The 17229-nt window shown below is 46.5% G+C and overlaps 1 protein-coding gene across 2 annotated transcripts; it reads left to right on the forward strand.

Moving 5' to 3' along the window:
• Nucleotides 1-224: 224 nt before the first annotated feature.
• Nucleotides 225-16753, forward strand: KLHL6 (kelch like family member 6). Of its 2 annotated transcripts, XM_015870951.3 has the most exons (7): nucleotides 225-525; nucleotides 3352-3517; nucleotides 6506-6955; nucleotides 9137-9374; nucleotides 12605-12807; nucleotides 13619-13832; nucleotides 15778-16753. In XM_015870951.3, the coding sequence occupies exons 1-7, from the start codon at nucleotides 266-268 to the stop codon at nucleotides 16077-16079; spliced, it is 1833 nt and encodes a 610-aa protein (XP_015726437.2). In that variant the 5' UTR covers nucleotides 225-265; the 3' UTR covers nucleotides 16080-16753. The 2 variants fall into 2 exon arrangements, with proteins under 2 accessions (XP_015726437.2, XP_085368642.1); XM_085512516.1 differs by lacking the exon at nucleotides 15778-16753 and having other exon boundaries at nucleotides 13489-13621.
• Nucleotides 16754-17229: the final 476 nt, after the last annotated feature.

A 17229-nucleotide genomic window follows, 5' to 3' on the forward strand; every position in this document is an offset into this window, starting at 1 on the left:
CATCTTAACTCCTTTCTAAACACGTTGATGCTGCCTGAAATTCACCAGGAAAAAAAAAAAAAGTTTTTTTTTAAAAAGTCTTTGTTTGTGTTAACAGGATGAGAAAGTGCAAGGCTTCCTGTTATGTGTGTGTGACAGCTACAGATAAGCGGAGAGGAGCTCTGGACAGGAAATCCGCCCAACTTCTGCAGTGTGACTCGTCTGAGGCTTAGGAACTCTCTTTTAGATCGAGGCACCAACAGAATGAGACGGTGCTGGCCAGAACATGGGGGACACGCTGGAGAAGAGCTCTGAGGACGCTGAGTTCTCCTTGGACAATGAGTGCTCAACAAAGATGGGGGAGCTGGTGGAGGTCTCCAGCGGTGAAAAGATCAAGTTTGATGATACGGGACTCTCTCTGGTGCTCCAGAATGGCCTGGAGAACCTCCGGCTTGAAAATTCCCTTACGGATGTCATCCTGTGCGTGGATAGCAGGGAATTCTCCTGTCATCGAGTGGTCCTCGCTGCAGCCAGCAATTATTTCAGGTAAGGCATGCTAAGAAACAAACCAAGGAACTCAATTATTTGCGTCTTAGTCTTGCGCCGTAGATCTCTAAGGAGAGTAAAGTGGGTGGTAAGCTCTGCAACTTTGCGGTGACTCCGTGACTCCTGATACTTTCAGCTCTTTTTCAAGTCAAAGAATTAAATAAGGCAGGTGCAAAGCCATGGATTCACCAGAGCGCTGTTAGCAGCACCCAGCAAACCTGCTTGGGCCATGCAGAGAGAAGGAGAATGGCTGGCCAGCAAGTGGGAGGTGAATTTTTAGCCAAGTATCCAGAGCTGTAGCCCCTTGTATTATTCCTTTGGGGTCCAAGCAAAGAGGAAGATTCATTTGGATCACAGGATATTTTTATTGTGGTTGGAGTGGATTTGCGCAATTTAATAATTTTTCTCACTACCATTCTGTGGTAAAATTATTTATTGCATCAAATCATCGAGGAATAAAGAGAAGAACATTTTCATTTTTCCTAGGGTTACTGAAAATCAACTGTAACAGGAATTACCAACTTGAAAGCAACTTACCATTTCACTCCCATGTGAACTTTGCGTTCTTTCAGTGATCATCTGAGTCTACAGGCCAGCAAGGACAAATTTTAGACACAGAGAGGAACTTGGTATTGGTTTTAACACAGATTTTCCACTATCGCTTAGACAATCACATTTGCATGGCTGGGATTTTTTTTCTTTCTTTTTTTACTGCTGAAGTGGTCAGATGACTGAACAGCTACAGAGGAAACATGAGAAATAAAGAAGAGCCTGTGACCACTTGTGACATAAGTAGAATGCTGATTTTAATGGGTTTTGTAAGGTTTGCTGGCAGCACCTGAACCACAGTTCTGGTTTTATTGTCTTATTAGAGATGTTAAATATAGATGGATGGGTATTACTCCTGCAGGTATACTACAGAGACAGTGTACATGAAAATACGTGGCTACAAGCAGAGGTGCCCAAACTCTTTTGGTTAGTTTCAATTAAGCTTGGCAGAGAGGCAAAAATCTCAGAACTGTGAAGAGCCCACAAGTCTGATGGAAATGAGCAGCTGGGAGGAGGAGAGGGGCTGGGAGTGGGTCCCCACCACCTCAGCTGCCCTGAAGGAGCCAAAGCATGCACTGCTGTGCTTGGCCAGACTTGGAGGCACATGGAGCTGTGTCTTGAGATGGGGAGTGTGTTAAATGAGCAATGAGACAGAGCAGAGGGTCTGGGAGAGAAAGTGGGGTTCCTGTGAGCAAGGAAAGGAAGATATAAGTCTGCAAGGATGTGAGCTTCACTAGTTCTGCTTATTTCATCTTGCCATCACTCACCGGGAGCTACAGTGGCTGGAAGAAATTTTTAAATGACGCTATTCCTGTCAGCGCTTGCTGTGCCATGTGAGCAACCTGGGCTGCTGGGAGGTGTCCCTGCCTGTAGCAAGGGGGTGGAACTATGTGATCTTAAAGGTCCCTTCCAACACAGACCATTCCATCGTTCTATGATTCTTTGATTGCAGGCCCTCCAAGACCCTTCCTGACTACTGGAAGCACAACTAGTTCATGGCAGCTGCTGTATGTGCAGCTGAACAAAGCTCTTGGCTCCATGCCTTTCCTTTGGCATCTGCTTGAGAGTAGATAGCCTGGTGCTTCTGACGTGCCCTACACCTGTGGCCAAAGCAGAATTAACGTTCCCCTGTGAAGGTACCAGAGCAGAGGTCAAGGTGGAGCAGCAATTCCTCACTGCATTGCCTGAGGTGGTGGGAGAACAGGGAGAGAGGTGAACTGGTATTTTTCAGAGCATCCTCAAATTCCAGCATGGTTGTTTGAAGTCAGGTTCATAATCCTGAGCATGAGCACTCCAGAGTGGGTGGGTGCTTAAAAAGCGCTTCACAAACTGCATTTGTTTCATTGAGATTTCTCCCTGATTTTTGTTAACTCACCCACGGTTAGGCATCTGCATTTTGGGCTCAACTCTCATGAGCTGAGTGAAAGGACAAGGAGAACTTTGGCTGAGCGTTGTTTCTTATGATTTCTCTGCACAATTTTCCTACTTAAAAGTTAAGTCTAAGTTAAGTCCTGAAATGCAGCCTTATCCACAAGGCAGCTAATATAAGTTCTCTGGCTATAAAACCTCTGCTGTGACAAGGAGCAGGCAGCAATTAGAGCAAGGAGCAGCTGATACCTTCTTTCCATTTGCCAATAACTCTGCCTATCTGCTTTTCAAGAAAACCTGTGAACATCTTTACTCCTGCATCAATCCTACAGCTTTCTTACTGTCTCTTCCAAGAAGCCTGACCAGTGCCAAAGCCCTGTGTGACTGCTCCTTTTCAAATGCGGTATCATCCACCAAACGGAGAGATGTACCAATACGCGTGAAAACACTGCATGTTTAGGTTAACACCAGCTCCAGTTCCTGGTTACCCAGACACTCCTCTGTCCCACAGGCACTAACTCTATAGTTCTACCAGGACCTAGCAGAGGAAAATGCATTCTCTCCTGGTCCATCCTTGGTACCAGTGGAATCAAAGCTGTGTTGGAGCCTCAGGGCTCAGTCTAAGTAGCTAAGAAGCACTGACTTCTCAGGGCTGCCTTTTGTTGCTATGGAGCTCCAGGTCTTCTGCAAGCCCAGCTCTGAGATATCATTTCTAAGTGTCTTCCTTATCAGTTGAGTAAAGAGGCACGAAAACAATAAAAGCATACTCCTTATTACTTTGCTACAGGGCTAATTGCATAAAATATGAGGCAATCCAAGTATTTTGTTTTGAAATATATATAACCAAATGTTTTCAGAATGTCTCATCCTGGCTGGGATGCAATAAAAGATAAACATCTTTCTTTTCAGGGCCATGTTCTGCAATGATCTAAGAGAGAAGTATGAAGAGAAGATTATACTTAAAGGAGTTGATGCAGAAACCATGAATATACTCTTGGACTATACCTACACCAGCAAGATGCTCATCACAAAGCAAAATGTGCAGAAAGTTTTGGAAGCCGCCAGCCTCTTTCAGGTACAGATAGCTCAAATGCGCAGATAGTCTTGTAGCTCTGGCTACAGTGTGCTCTATCCTGGTTATAGTACTGCATACTTCTTTGGTTCCATGGGTTCTGGGGGCACTTAGCTTTGTTTCTATTTACACTGTGGTAGAAACTGGCCATGGCAGCCATGGGCTGGAATGCTTCTGCACTGGGTGCTGTACTGGCAGGCAAACAGCAGGGCTCTGCCTCCCAGAGCTCTTGCCAGGCTGCGGGCCCTGGGCAGTGTGTGACAGATGCTCCCCTCCATCTCTGCCCTACCAGTGCCTGCCCAGCGGGACAGTAACTTCATCTCCACCTCCTCCTTGCCTGGAGATTGATGCTCACTGCACAGTCTGCACCTGCCTTTGCAGGTGTCCTGGTTTTAGTCACGACCAAGGCAGTCAGACTGAGCAGTGTTACTCAGCCTTTGGTCCATCAATTATTCACGTGTCCTGTAAATCACCTGTGAGGTCTAGCAAATTGCAGGTCCTGGTACCAGGCTGCAAATCCCTAACAAATTGCAACCAGCATAACCTGCCAAGTGCCGGTGTGTGTGTGTGTGTGTGTGTCCAGGTTAGCTAAAGGAGGTGAGGAGCACCTGACTCCCTAAGCACCACAGTTCATGATGAACTAAAGATTCCTGGATCTTACTGAACACATCATGTGTTGCTGTGACACCAGCCTGGTGCTTTGTGGTGAGGGCAGTGCTTGCTGTGGGGACAGCAGGGAAGTTACCCCTTACAATGGGGTAGCTCAGGGAAGGTGCTTGGGGCTGTATGCAGCTTGCTAATGTTTTCAGCAGACCAGTACTGCTATGGATAGCACTCAAAGGTTGCTCTGGGTTAATTTTTCAGGGCACGTTCCTGAGATTTGAGTACTGATAAATTCAGGAGGGTGCTGTTAGCAAGAATAGTGAGCTGCAGAAACCTAGAAAACAAGGGATGTTCTCTGAGGAGCAGAGATCCCAGACCTTGCTGCAGCTGTCTTGGACGCCCTCAAGATTTATAAGGCCTGAAAGACTCCCATTATACATGGGTGAGGTTTTTGGCTGAAGATATGTTCTGTGTAAAAAAAGATTTAGTAACTATGAGCATTCTGCCAGGTTGCCTCTGCTACGCACACTGAGGAACCAACAGAAACATTTGGAAGAGACTAATGTTTCATATCAAAATATTTACAGCTAAAAAGATGAACGCTTCCATTTGTCGTAACGTTGTTCTTGGGGCGCTTCTTTCCTTCCCACTTCACCATGTGAGAAAACCAATTTCCAAGCAGTACTTTCCTTTTACTTTTTTCCTCCAACCAGCAACAGTTTTTGGCAGTGCCTCTCTTCAACCTCTCCAATTTGACTGAGGACCAGAAAATAAATCATTTGCAGAGCGTGGCCTGGGTCAAAGCTGGGACGAGCAAGGACTCACACTGAGGGGAAAAGGCTTTATTATTCAGAGAGAGGGCTGAGTGGGGGCCAAGCAAGCATATGGGATGCCTCTAGCAAGTAAGAACATGGATTTGAAGGGGCATGAGAAGGACCCAGCCACTGGGGAAGATGTTCACAGAGAGCAGGGCTTTCAAAATGCCCAGGGCGGTGTGAGGGATCCTCACAAAAGGGACAGTGGGAGCAGGGGAAGCAGAGGCCTGTGGTGTCCTCCTCCTGCGTCACCTGCCCTTGTGGGGCTGACTGGGGCCTGACCAGCAAGGTCTGGGGAGTTTGAGGGAGTTTTGGCTGTAGGTGAAGGCAATGGTGGGAGCCACACAGCAGGCTGGGGAAGTCCTGGTGTGCTGCAGTCTGGGCAGCCAGGCTCTGTCTCAGCAGCGCTGCTTCTCACACCCACATCTCACGGTTCTGCATTTGGCTGCACAGAGGCAGTGGTGTGGCCCTGCACCGTGCTGCTGGCAGACTGATGTCACAGGCAGCAGCATGTCCTGAGGCCACGTGTAGCCTGGTGCACCAGGCCTTGTGTTTCTCTAAACTCCTGATCACATCTAAATGTAAAACAGGAACCAGGTAGTCTGCACCCAACATCTGTGATCGGCCAGCTCTGCTATATGTTCTGAATGTGTCAACACAAAATCAAGGGGTCTAGAAGATTCTATCCTGATTAATGAGACAAATCTAAATACTGTGGTGTTTAAAAGTGTCTTTTATTTGTTTCACTTCCTCTTTGCCCCTAAATTACTGTTATGCAATTTTCCCCTGTGGGACAGAACAAGTTAAAATGATCTGCTTGCTGTGTCAGATGGAAAATGGACCCAAAAGGCATGGACAGAAATGCACAGTGTCTGTTCTAGCCCGTCTTTCTGTATGTCACTATTGCATCACTCAGTGACAACTGATACGAAGCACTGATGTCCTGCTACATCTGAAATCACAGAGGAGAAGGAAAGTCCAGCACAAAGCACTGTAACCTGTCATTTGAGTTCAAGAAATGGGGCATGGTCAAGTGGGGAAATATTAGTGATGGGCGGATGGCTGGACTGGGTGATCTCGGAGGTCTTTTCCAGCCTTGGTGGAATGGTTTCTGCTCTGAGTAATCACCAGCAACCCAGCTCACACTGTAGATATCTGTGGTCCAGGAACAGGTTGAGGGAGATTGACGGGGCTGTCGGGCAAAGGAGATTAATGGCAGTAGCTGTGATGCTGTATTAAACACAAACATAGGAAATGCTTTGATGAAGATTGTGTGCAAAAGGCACATTTATGTTTTATGAAGGAAAACAAAAGTGACTAAGATCTCTGAAGATCTCCAAAGCACACAGTAGCAAGACAGCCCTCACTGCTTAGCAGATCAAAATTATACAGGCTGTCCTCCTCTTCCTTCCACATCTCCAGAACAGGATGGCACACCTTTGCATGTGGGGCAGGGCAGCACTTTGGTCCTTGCCTTCCAGACTACAACATTCTGGGAGATACCTGTCCACCTGTCCTCGTATGATTGATTTCTTGTCTCTCCCAGCTCCTGTCTATTTTTTTCTGCCCACAGTTCTTGCGCATGGTAGATGCTTGTGCCAGTTTTCTCACAGAAGCCCTTCAGCCAGACAACTGCGTTGGCATCCTGAGACTGGCTGATGCCCACTCCCTGCACAGCCTGAAGCAGCAGGTGCAGAACTACATTATCCAGAACTTCACCCAGGTCCTGAACTACGATGAGTTCCTGGAGCTCCCATCCGATGTTCTCTGCAGCACGCTGAAGAGCGATGATCTCTATGTCACAGAAGAAGCACAGGTGTTCGAAACCGTCATGAACTGGGTCCGTTACAAGGAGTCGGAAAGGCTTCCTTTCTTGCCAAGTGTGCTGGAGAACGTCCGTCTGCCCCTGTTGGACCCTTGGTATTTTGTAGAGACTGTTGAAGCTGATCAGCTCATCAGACAGTGTCCGGATGTCTTTCCTTTGCTCCAGGAAGCAAGAATGTACCATCTGTCTGGCAATGAGGTGAGTAAAAAATGGAAGGCTTTTGTTGCTCCTCCTTAATGCCTCCTGCTTCTGCTCAAAAATCCCATGGGAAGGAGCACTGCTATGAGGCGGAAAAAGAGGTATTCACACCAAAGTGAATAGTGCTACTGAAAAGTCAAGGTTGGCTTCACCAGTTATCCTGCTGATTTAGAAAGCACGGAAGCTTTTAGTAGTGTGCTTTAAAATCAAAGCTTCCAGCTTCCTGTTTATGAACATGTGGGCTCAAACCCTCATACACAGACCCGAGCAGCTAAACAAAGACCTTGGATGACTTCCCTAGTAAAAAGGCAAAGCAAATTGCTTTAGTCCTCACACCTCATGATCTTAGGTAGTATTTTAAGCCCAAGAAGGGAAGAATAATTCCTATGCTAAACTCTATCACAGTCTGTGGGGAGATATCTTTCAGAAAGACCTTCCAGGGAAGAAGATGACCTCTCCCCAGAGGAGTGATATCCTCTGCATCTTCTGGGTCCCTGTACCCAAAAAGAGAGATTAATCTGGGCACCCGGTCACAGCCTGTCCTGCCTGATTGAGTCAGGCTGAGGTGGATCTCCAGTTCCTCACCTGGAAAATTAGCTATCAGTCACATCTCCTGGCCCTAGGTGTGGGTGAGAGGGAAGAGCAGCTGGAGGTCAGATTTCCTAACAGGAGCAAAGGTACAGGAGTGTGTGAGGACAGGTAGGTTTCTCCAGGGTCAGGGAGGCAGGAGGCCTCAGGAACATGCTGTGGATCCATAGCTGACCGTGGATGTGAGTCACTGGAGGGGAGGATGAGCAAGTTCTTTGTGCTGGTGGTTGGGTGGGTCAGGTCCCAGCCACCTGGGGCAATGGCAGCGGCTCTGTCAGAACTCCTCAAGGAAGGCTTGCCCCACAGCATGCAGGCTGGGGCTGTTCCCCAGGTTGGTGTGGGACATATAAAAGGAGTGTTGCTCAGGGCTGTACACTCATTGCACTCATCTTCAAAGGGCAGCCGTCAGAGGCATCGCTGCCAGAGGTGACAGACAAAAACAGAAGTCTGAAAGCCAGCAAGTTCTGCGACAGATGACGAAAAAACCTTGCCTAATGATTTGCTAAACATAGGGAAGATTAAAACACGTCATGTGTGTAAATGATCTTTTGAAATAGAAATAAATTACATCAGTATATAGAAGCACATTAAAAATAGTTTAAATCTGTAAGCAGACTGCCTGTTGCCATAGCATTTAACCTGGAGACAACCAGTCTGCTTCTTTGAACATGCAGGGTTACTGCAGGGGGTGCAGAGCTCTCCCAGCACACTTCAGTAGTCCACAAATTGGCAAATGTCATGGGACAAAGCAGAAGCAGAGGAACAACTTTATGTGTTCCCGTTACCATCTAGACCACATTTCTTATATGATGAATAATTGAAGGAGATAAAGAAGGTTGTTCCTTCTGTTCTTCAGCAAAGAGCTGGCATGCCTTGGGTCACAGTAATTTACTCATTTTCACTTGTGTGCAAGTATTCCCTTCAAGCAGAACAAAATCTTCCAAGCACCCCCTGCATTCTTTGCTTCTGGTGAACCTTTACCTAGGAAGTAACGTTTTACAGTGTCCCTGGTCGATGCAGTGAGCCAACAGGCAGTAAATCAGATCTAACCACGTTTCAGAGTCTCATACTGGTTTTAAGTACTCTAGCTTTGGCTTACAATTAAAGTTTACAAAGAAATAAATAAAAGGAAAACACAATAAAGGATTGCTATTGTTTTGACACTTCAACGTATGTCTTCAGGACAAATAATATCTACTAGCAGTCTTGCTCTCTCCAGGCTCCCCAAGGCAGGCACAAACCCTGTGGCCCTTCCACCTCGCCCTCACTCTGCTAACCCCAATGAAACCTGTGCTTTTCAGCTGCCCACATGCACCCAGCCTTGTCACTAAGTGCCCTCCTTGTGATGGCTCTTGGAACCAGCCTGGGAGCTCCTAAGGAGGCTGGGATCCAAAAGGATCCATGCAGTCTCTACTGCAATGCTTCCAGGATGCTTTCTAGGCTTTCAGCTTACAGAGCATGTGATAATTGTTTCAGCTGATCATAAGCCAGCTGTGATTTGCAAGATAGGTAATAAAAAAATAGGTCACCAGATCTTTCTGTAATGGTAGGTGTAAGTGCCCTGCATACTCATTCTGTCTTGCTTGCATTTAGATTATTACAGAGAGAACCAAGCCCAGGATGCACGAGTTCCAGTCTGAGGTGTTTATGATCATAGGGGGCTGTACTAAAGATGAGAAATTTGTAGCAGAAGTGACTTGCCTGGATCCGCTGAGGCGAAGCCGCCTGGAAGTAGCAAAATTACCAATCACAGAGCAGGAGACGGAGAATGAGAATAAAAAATGGGTGGAGTTCGCATGCATTACGCTAAAAAATGAAGTCTACGTATCGGGTAAGGAACAAGATATGGGGAGTGGTTGAGGGGCGCATACGGTTCTCGTAAGTTTCAGCTTTTATTGAGAGCATACTCATGGCTGACCACTGCAGGCATTCCCAATGCTTTGGCTTTCAGCAGGCTCCAAAGAAGTGCTGGACGTGTGAGGACACTGCCTGGCCCTTGCAGGAATTTAGGCACAACATTTCTCTTCAGACAATATTCATATATAGGCATGCTTCTTGTATGCAGCACCATAATCACAGAAAGGCCTATGAAATCTGATTAGGAAACATAAGATGAAGAATACTTCCTCCAGCATCCTCTTCATAGAATCATAGAATCACAGGATCCTTAGAGTTGGAAGGGACCTTTAAAGGCCATGTAGTCCAACTCTCCTGCAATGCACAGGGACACCACAGCTGGATCAGGTTGCCCAGGGCCTGATCAGCCTGGCCTTGAAAGTCTCCAGGGATGGAGCATCAACCACATCTCTGGGCAACCTGTGTCAGTGCCTCACCACCCTCACTGTAAAATATTTCTTCCTTGCATCTAACCTGAATTTCCCTTCTTTGAGCTTGAATTAATTTCCTCTTGTTTTATCATCACCGACCCTGCTAAAGAGTCTGTCTCCTTCCTTCCCCCACCTCTCCTGTCAGGCCATTCTCGGGTCCCCCCACATCCTTCCCTTCTCCATGCTGCACAGCCCCAGCTCTCTCAGCCTGTCCTGTAGGAGAGGAGTTCCATCCCTGGGATCATTTTTGTGGCCCTCCTCTGGATGTGCTCCAACAGCTCCATGTCTCTCCTGTACTGAGGTCTCCACATCTGGACACATTGCTCCAGGTGAGGCCTCACAGTGCAGAGCAGAGGGGCAGGATCACCTCCCTGACCTGCTGGTTATTCTTCTTTTAGTGCAGCTTAGGATACAGTTTGCTTTCTGGGCTGTCAGGGCATATATATGGACTTACAATACATCTACTTGCAGCTCTGCCTGCATAAGCAATAACCTGCCATAATCTGACTAATTCAGCAAGAATCACTCAACAACCTGAAGGGAACTGTCACCACTGTTTGGCTTCTACCTGAAATCTGCACTTCCAGGAGCCCTGCAACAGCACGTCACACAGGACTCTGCAAGTACCCGTCTGTCAAAGGCACTGTAACTATCAGAGCCAGAGGAAAGCTAGTGGTTCAGACACACAGCATATATCAGGACATACTTGTTTCCTGAGAGTTTAAGGAGGTATATTTACCTGCCCACACAAATACAGTTGAGCTCCATGTAGGAGGTGGATGTTGGACCTGCAGAGATTTCACCTTAACAATCAGGAGCTTTAAATTCAAGCTTGCTAATATTGCAGTCCATCAGCTGGTTTTGCTGTTTTGTCTAAAACAAATCTCATGGCCTCATCCCATTCCCTCTGGACTTCTCTCTGCTTTTCACTCTTTCCATCCCAATAAAGGGCTGAATGGTCCACAGACACTAGTAGTTTACTTCCAGCTAGACCAAATGTTTCATGGTCCATTCCCTATTAAACATCTGGTTCCTCCTGGGTGTCCTTCAACTCTATTTTCTTACTTGTAGCTCCTGTGACTTTCTAGTTCTTTTCAACATTAGCCTGCATCTTTCCTGACTTGTCTCCCATGCCACATACCCATTTCTCTCAGCATCTTACTATTGTTTGGAGTCTTTCTGCTCTTTTAGCTTCTGAACAATAGGACAGGCATCTGCACCACATTGATTCTAGACCTGTTTCCCCAGAAAGCAGAATTGCTTCGACTGGATGGATAGAAACACTTCAAGTGCAACTAAAAATGCCACCAATTATGGCTCACCATTCTGCTGTTTTTACTAATGCAGTTCTTATTTTTCCTGAAATTAGAAAGCACTGTGGTCTAGAGAAAGGACAGAAATGAAACAACCCTCCTGTTCTCCCTGCCCTGTGATGTGCAGGCCCAGCTCCTAGCTGAACTCTCAGCCTGCTGGCCTGGGCATGGGGACTGTGAGAGCGAGGGGAACACCTGCAGCCTCTCAGCCCCAATGTAGCCCTGAAGGCTGCATTCAGGTCCTTCTGTCACTTCAGCCATTTTGGTGTAAAAATTCAACACACATATATGAGAAGCACTTAGACAAAAGCATTACAAACAGCTCTTTCTAGCATGCTAATTATCTCCTATTCAATCTGCTATTTGGCCCAGCGATGAGCCCAGCGATGAGCTCCATCAGTTTGCAGTGATCTGGCTGCAGTACAGAATACCAACAAATGCAGACACTCTCTCAATGGAATATGAATTCCCTTTTCAGTATATCCACCAACGAAGCCAATGTTTAATCAGGTTGCAGATGACAAGCAGTCAGCCACTCTGTCTGTGCAGAGGGTTTCAGGCTTAGCTATGTCCATTAGTATTCCAGCTCCACCACGAATGACATGCAAACAAAAGTACTGGCTAAAACATTACCCTTTGCTTTAGAACAAGGAAAGATTTACTTGCAAGTTGACTCTGGAATGAGTTTACAGGGACCAGATCTGACCTTCAGTGTCTAATTATGAAACAGACTCTGGTCAGCAGAGAAAGAGACCAGAAAGAGATATATAAAAATAAGCTGCTGGACAGGCAGCTCCTGTACTGAATAGCAGTACTTGCAACATGTCACGCAGTACTGCCGTCAGCTTGGAGCTCCTGGTCAGCTCTTTTTATACCTCATGCAGCACCAGCCTGGATGGCTCCATCTGCACTGTGCCATGGCAGCTCCCATTGCAGACCTGCATTCCAGGCACTGGTCCCACTGGCTGCTCACCCTCCCATCTTACTTAGCATGTCTATCTGCTGGCTGCCAGCATTCTGCAAAGCCTGCGGAGCACAGAGGTCTCCCACATAATGCTTTGCTCTGTGTGCACACTCACTCAGTGAATGTGCTGAAGTGGCAAAAAAAGGCTGTGGCTTGATGTGAGGAACAGTGATCTACATTTACTGAATGTGTGCTGCAGAAATTGTTCAGTGTTTCCTTCACTAGCAAGTAAACTAAATGCTGAAATATTCTTCTTGTTTAATGGGGCCAGGCCACTATTACAGGTATCTGAAGGAGCTAACAATGAGCACCAGTGACTTCTGTATTGTGTGCAAGTCTGATTACTATTTAGATATATTGGGAATATATCTAAATATATTCTTAATATATTCTTAAATATATTCTTGTGGAACTAGAGGTGATGGTGTCATATTTACTCGTGTCACGTATACTGCAGGTGGCAAAGAAACACAGCATGATGTCTGGAAATACAACGCCTCCATCAACAAGTGGATACAAATTGAGTACCTGAACATTGGGCGATGGAGGCACAAAATGGCTGTGCTGGGAGGCAAAGTGTACGTCATTGGGGGGTTTGATGGTGTGCAGAGAATCAGCAGCATGGAGGCATACGACCCCTTTCATAACTGCTGGTCAGAGGTGAGACACTGCATCATTGTACTTGGGACATTTGAATCAGAAAATATTATGGCATTACATCATAAAAATGGAGAAGACAGGATCTCATACAGTTCTAAGTATTTCTGGTTGGTGAACAGCCCAGGTATTTTCTCTCTCTAAATGCATGTCCTGCAGAAACTAGAAGACATGGGATTGCCAGCCAAATTATGCAAGACACCTGACTCCTGACCTTCCTTTCCTTCGTTGGCTTTTAGAGCTAGTAGCCCATGAGGCACCCAGTAAGAGTATATGTGAACCAGAACATGGGTTGCACATTTAGGGCAGAAGCACAGATTTCAAGGTAAACAGGATGGAAAAAAACAGTTCTGCTAACTGCTTCGAATGCTGAGAGTACTAGACAGTATTAATCAATGAAATTAATGAGACTAGGCACCACAATGGCAAATAGAAACCCCAGTTTTCAGATGACACAAAACAGCGCAGAAGAATCTAACATTTATGGCTATGAGCAGGAGGATCAATATGAACAAGTTTCCTGGGCTTTATTTTTCAATATACATAAATACTCAAAAGAGATCAGAGGCATGTTTGACATTTCCTGGCTTTTGAATTGCCAGCAATGTAATTTTAATACCAGCTTTTGAACACAGCAGCTTTTTATTAAAGGGTTTACAGTCTTCACTTTTCTCTTGTCCCTAGACACGTACCATGATCTGTACCCCACTGATCACCTTAAAGCAATGTCTGACATACAATAGAGCAGGCTCCCACCCTGAAGGCATCAGACTGACCACCTGAAATCAGAACGGTTACTGATGATGTTTTACAGGCTGCTCCCCTGATGGTCAATGTCAGCTCCTTTGCAGCAGCAAGCTACAAGAAGAAGCTCTACGTGATTGGAGGAGGGCCCAACGGAAAGCTGGCAACAGACAAGACACAGTGCTATGACCCTGCAGCCAACACGTGGAGCCTGAGAGCTCCCATGCCGGTCGAAGCCAAATGCATCAATGCTGCAAGTTTCCGTGATCACATTTATGTTGTGGGTAGGTGCAGCACTAATGTTCCTTCTTGTCCAGGCAAACCAGGGCTTGTTTCTGCCTGTTAGCTTTACCACAAACTCTGTGGAGTATAATTAAACACTCAGATAACTATTTCCACTGAGCATACAAGGATGGGAATCCATACATTTACCAAGAGTGGTGATGAGTCACCAAGTCAGCCTCCTGTTAACATGATAGGTATCTTGGGAGGCTGGAGAACATAAAGCTACCCAAAAGTGGGTGCACAGTGGCAAGGGCATGAACTTGTGGGCTACCTCACATTCCCCTCTGCTCCCTAGCGTCATGCAGTCACTGCATGCAGGATTTGTATAGGGAAATGTACACTATGGCAGAGCCATTGGTACCCAAAGACATCATGCCTAGGGCTAATTCTGTCAGCTAACAGAACAGAAGGCAAAGAGAGAAGAACAGGAGTTTAGTGCTGATGAGCTGAACTGCAGGGGGGGGAGCCTGCATACATCTCCAGCTGGTGCCGTCTGACTTGGGGGATGTTACAATTCTTCATCCAGTTTGTCATGATGCTCCAGGTAAAGTCATGCAGACTTTCAGACAGGAGCATCCACCAGTAAGACTATCCTGTTCTTATGTGAGAAACAGATGTAGTTCTATATGGATTGAACCTAAGCTCTAAAAGATAAAAAAAGAAAAAAGCCTCTGGTTACGGCATTCAAACAAATGAACTTACACAGGTTGATGAATTATGCACGGCCAAATGAGTCACTGTCACTGACAATGTATGATTTAGGCTGCTATGATTATCTACGTCACCTTACAGTGGTTTGACTGTCCCTCAGGCACTGGACAAGCATTGTCATAAGCTACTTTTAGTACAACTACCATAGATAAGTGCTCACTTTGGCCACAGGTAGAATCCCAGGTTATGTAGCAACTCATCAAGAAGATCATCGCTTCAGGATATCCTGAATTGATATAGATGCTGTAGAAAACACACATGGTCCCTGCAAATCTCAGACCAGAATCAGAATCATAGAATCATAGAATTGCAGAATCACGGAATCACAGAATCAAAGAATGGCTTGGGTTGGAAGGGCCCTCGAGGATCATGAAGCTCCAACCGCCCACCACAGGCAGGGCCACCAACCTCCATGTTTAGTTCTAGACTAGATTGTCCAGGGGCCCATCCAACCGGGCCTTGAACACCTACAGGGATGGGGCATCCACAGCCTCTCTGGGCAGCTGTTCCAGCACCTCACCACCCTCATAGTTAAGAACCACATAGGTGTTAGTACTCTCAGGAGGAAATGTATTTCCAGAGCCTTTCTTGGATACTGAAGCATTGACCATTGTTCTGATGGGAAGGACCTTGCAAAACTAGACAAGGCGCAGTTTCAAAAATAACTGCAGATTTGGGAAACATGGAAAAAATGGAGGTTCTGTTTAGCTTACCTATAGAAGATTAAAATTTCAGTTTACAAACCCTTGCAGAAGAACAGGGCTCTTAAAAACAGCTACCTTCAGGCAGAAGTTGCTTTAATGGGAAGCGGGCAGTGAAGCTAGAGGAGGTACTGCAGAACTCGTGTGCCCATTTTTAATTGTGACAGCTTACCAGATTTAGATTGGCCTTTGTGGGCTGAGCTTTTAAACAAATGGGTATTTTCCTAAAGCTGTGTCTTTTGCTGAAGCAGCAGATGTGAGCAAGGTCCATCCCTGGGTGTGCTGCGCTCATGCTGCATGACCACAGCGGTCTGTTCTGGCCTTAAATTCCTCAGTCTTGTGAACAGTAAGTGACTTTCTGTGGTTCTGGCTTCCAAAACAATAAAGCATCCCGTGACCTTGTTTTTTTTCTTGTCTTTGGGTCACAAATCATTCTTACGAAAGTTATTAAGGAGCCTTCCTGAAGCGGGTTGTTTTGTTAGAAGCTTTGAAAGGAATGGCTGCTGAAGGCTGATCTCTACTTCCTCTGCAGGTGGGGCGATGAAAGCTCTCTACTCGTACAGCCCCCAGGAAGATACATGGTGCCTCGTGACTCAGTTCACCCACGAGAGGGCCAGCTGTGGGATCTCTCCTTGCAACAACAAGCTGTTCATCACTGGCGGCCGAGATGAAAAGAACGAAGTGATTGCGACAGTGCTGTGCTGGGACCCTGAGACCCAGAAACTGACAGAAGAGTGTGTCCTGCCGCGGGGAGTGTCTCACCATGGGAGCGTTACCCTCAGGAAGTCCTACACACACATCCGCAGGATCATGCCCGGGGCAGTTTCTGTCTGACTGGAGGAAACTGCACAGAAACTCAATACCTCAGTGCCCCGCTGGCACAGTCTGCAGGGATGGTGCACAGGTAACAATGTGTTGCAGCACTGCCACCAGGGTCACCTGTGGAGTATCTGTATATCTGCTCAGCCTTTGTGTTCCCTCTGTACAGTACGTCCTTAAATTAACTTCATTCCTTCCCTCCAGTCAAAAGAGGCACCAGCTGTAGTTTTCTCCTGCCAAAACTGTAGCTCAGTCAGACAAAGACATGTGATAGGTAGGTGGGAAGCTCAGCTCCCTGCTGTACCTGCCCGTAATGGCTCAGCCTGTCCTGAAGTGTGTTCAGCTATTTATTGTGATCAGTTGGACTTGCAGCACCTACTAGTGAAAAAGAGAAGATGCTTTTGGAATTAAAGCTTTATAACCTTGGTGAAATATAATGTTTCCTCCAAAGCTGTGCTTTTTCTCTGTGATTGGCACATTAGCTTAAGTTAAAACTGGTTTGTTTGTTTGCTTGCTGTGTTACATTTTCAGCTCTGTGTGACGAAAAAAGTCCATCTCAATTTGCAAGCTTTGCTGTCAGTCCCAAGGAAGAGAGTGCACGAGCTGCAAATATAAATGAACTCTAATCTTGTTCCACTGAACGTTCGTTGTGGTTGTTTTCTAATAAAGCAGACCAAAAGTTGGCTTCCCTTCTGTTCTATTCTGGGCTGGTTACTGCTGTGTCCGCAGTGCTCTCTCCTCCCTGCTGCTGCACATAAGCGTGTCCTGATCTGCCCCCAGCCCTGCTCCGTCCCCACTGGATGGCAGTGCTCCCCCAGGCTTCTTCTATTGGATTTGGGCTTCCTGGAACGCCAGCGGACAGAACAGCCTGATGGAAAGAAAAACAGTTCTCGGTACTAGAGCCGGCCTGATCCCTGGGACCATCACATGCTGTACCAGAAGGGGCAAATGTGCAAAATGCCAGCAGGGCTGGAGGCTCAAGTCTCAGCATCTGGGTCAGTTGTAGGGAAGGGAAAATAAACACAGAAGAGGTCATGGCTGGGACACTGCGGGACACTCTTGGCCAAAGGCTGGGAACATATTCCTGTCCTTCCTCCCCTGCCTCGCTGCTGGAAAGAGCAGCTCACCGTTAAATCAAAAACAGAAAACGCCGCACAAAACAAAT

This window comes from Coturnix japonica, chromosome 12 (assembly GCF_054131305.1).
Source record: "Coturnix japonica strain WE chromosome 12, WE-NBRP24, whole genome shotgun sequence".
NCBI lineage: Eukaryota > Metazoa > Chordata > Aves > Galliformes > Phasianidae > Coturnix > Coturnix japonica.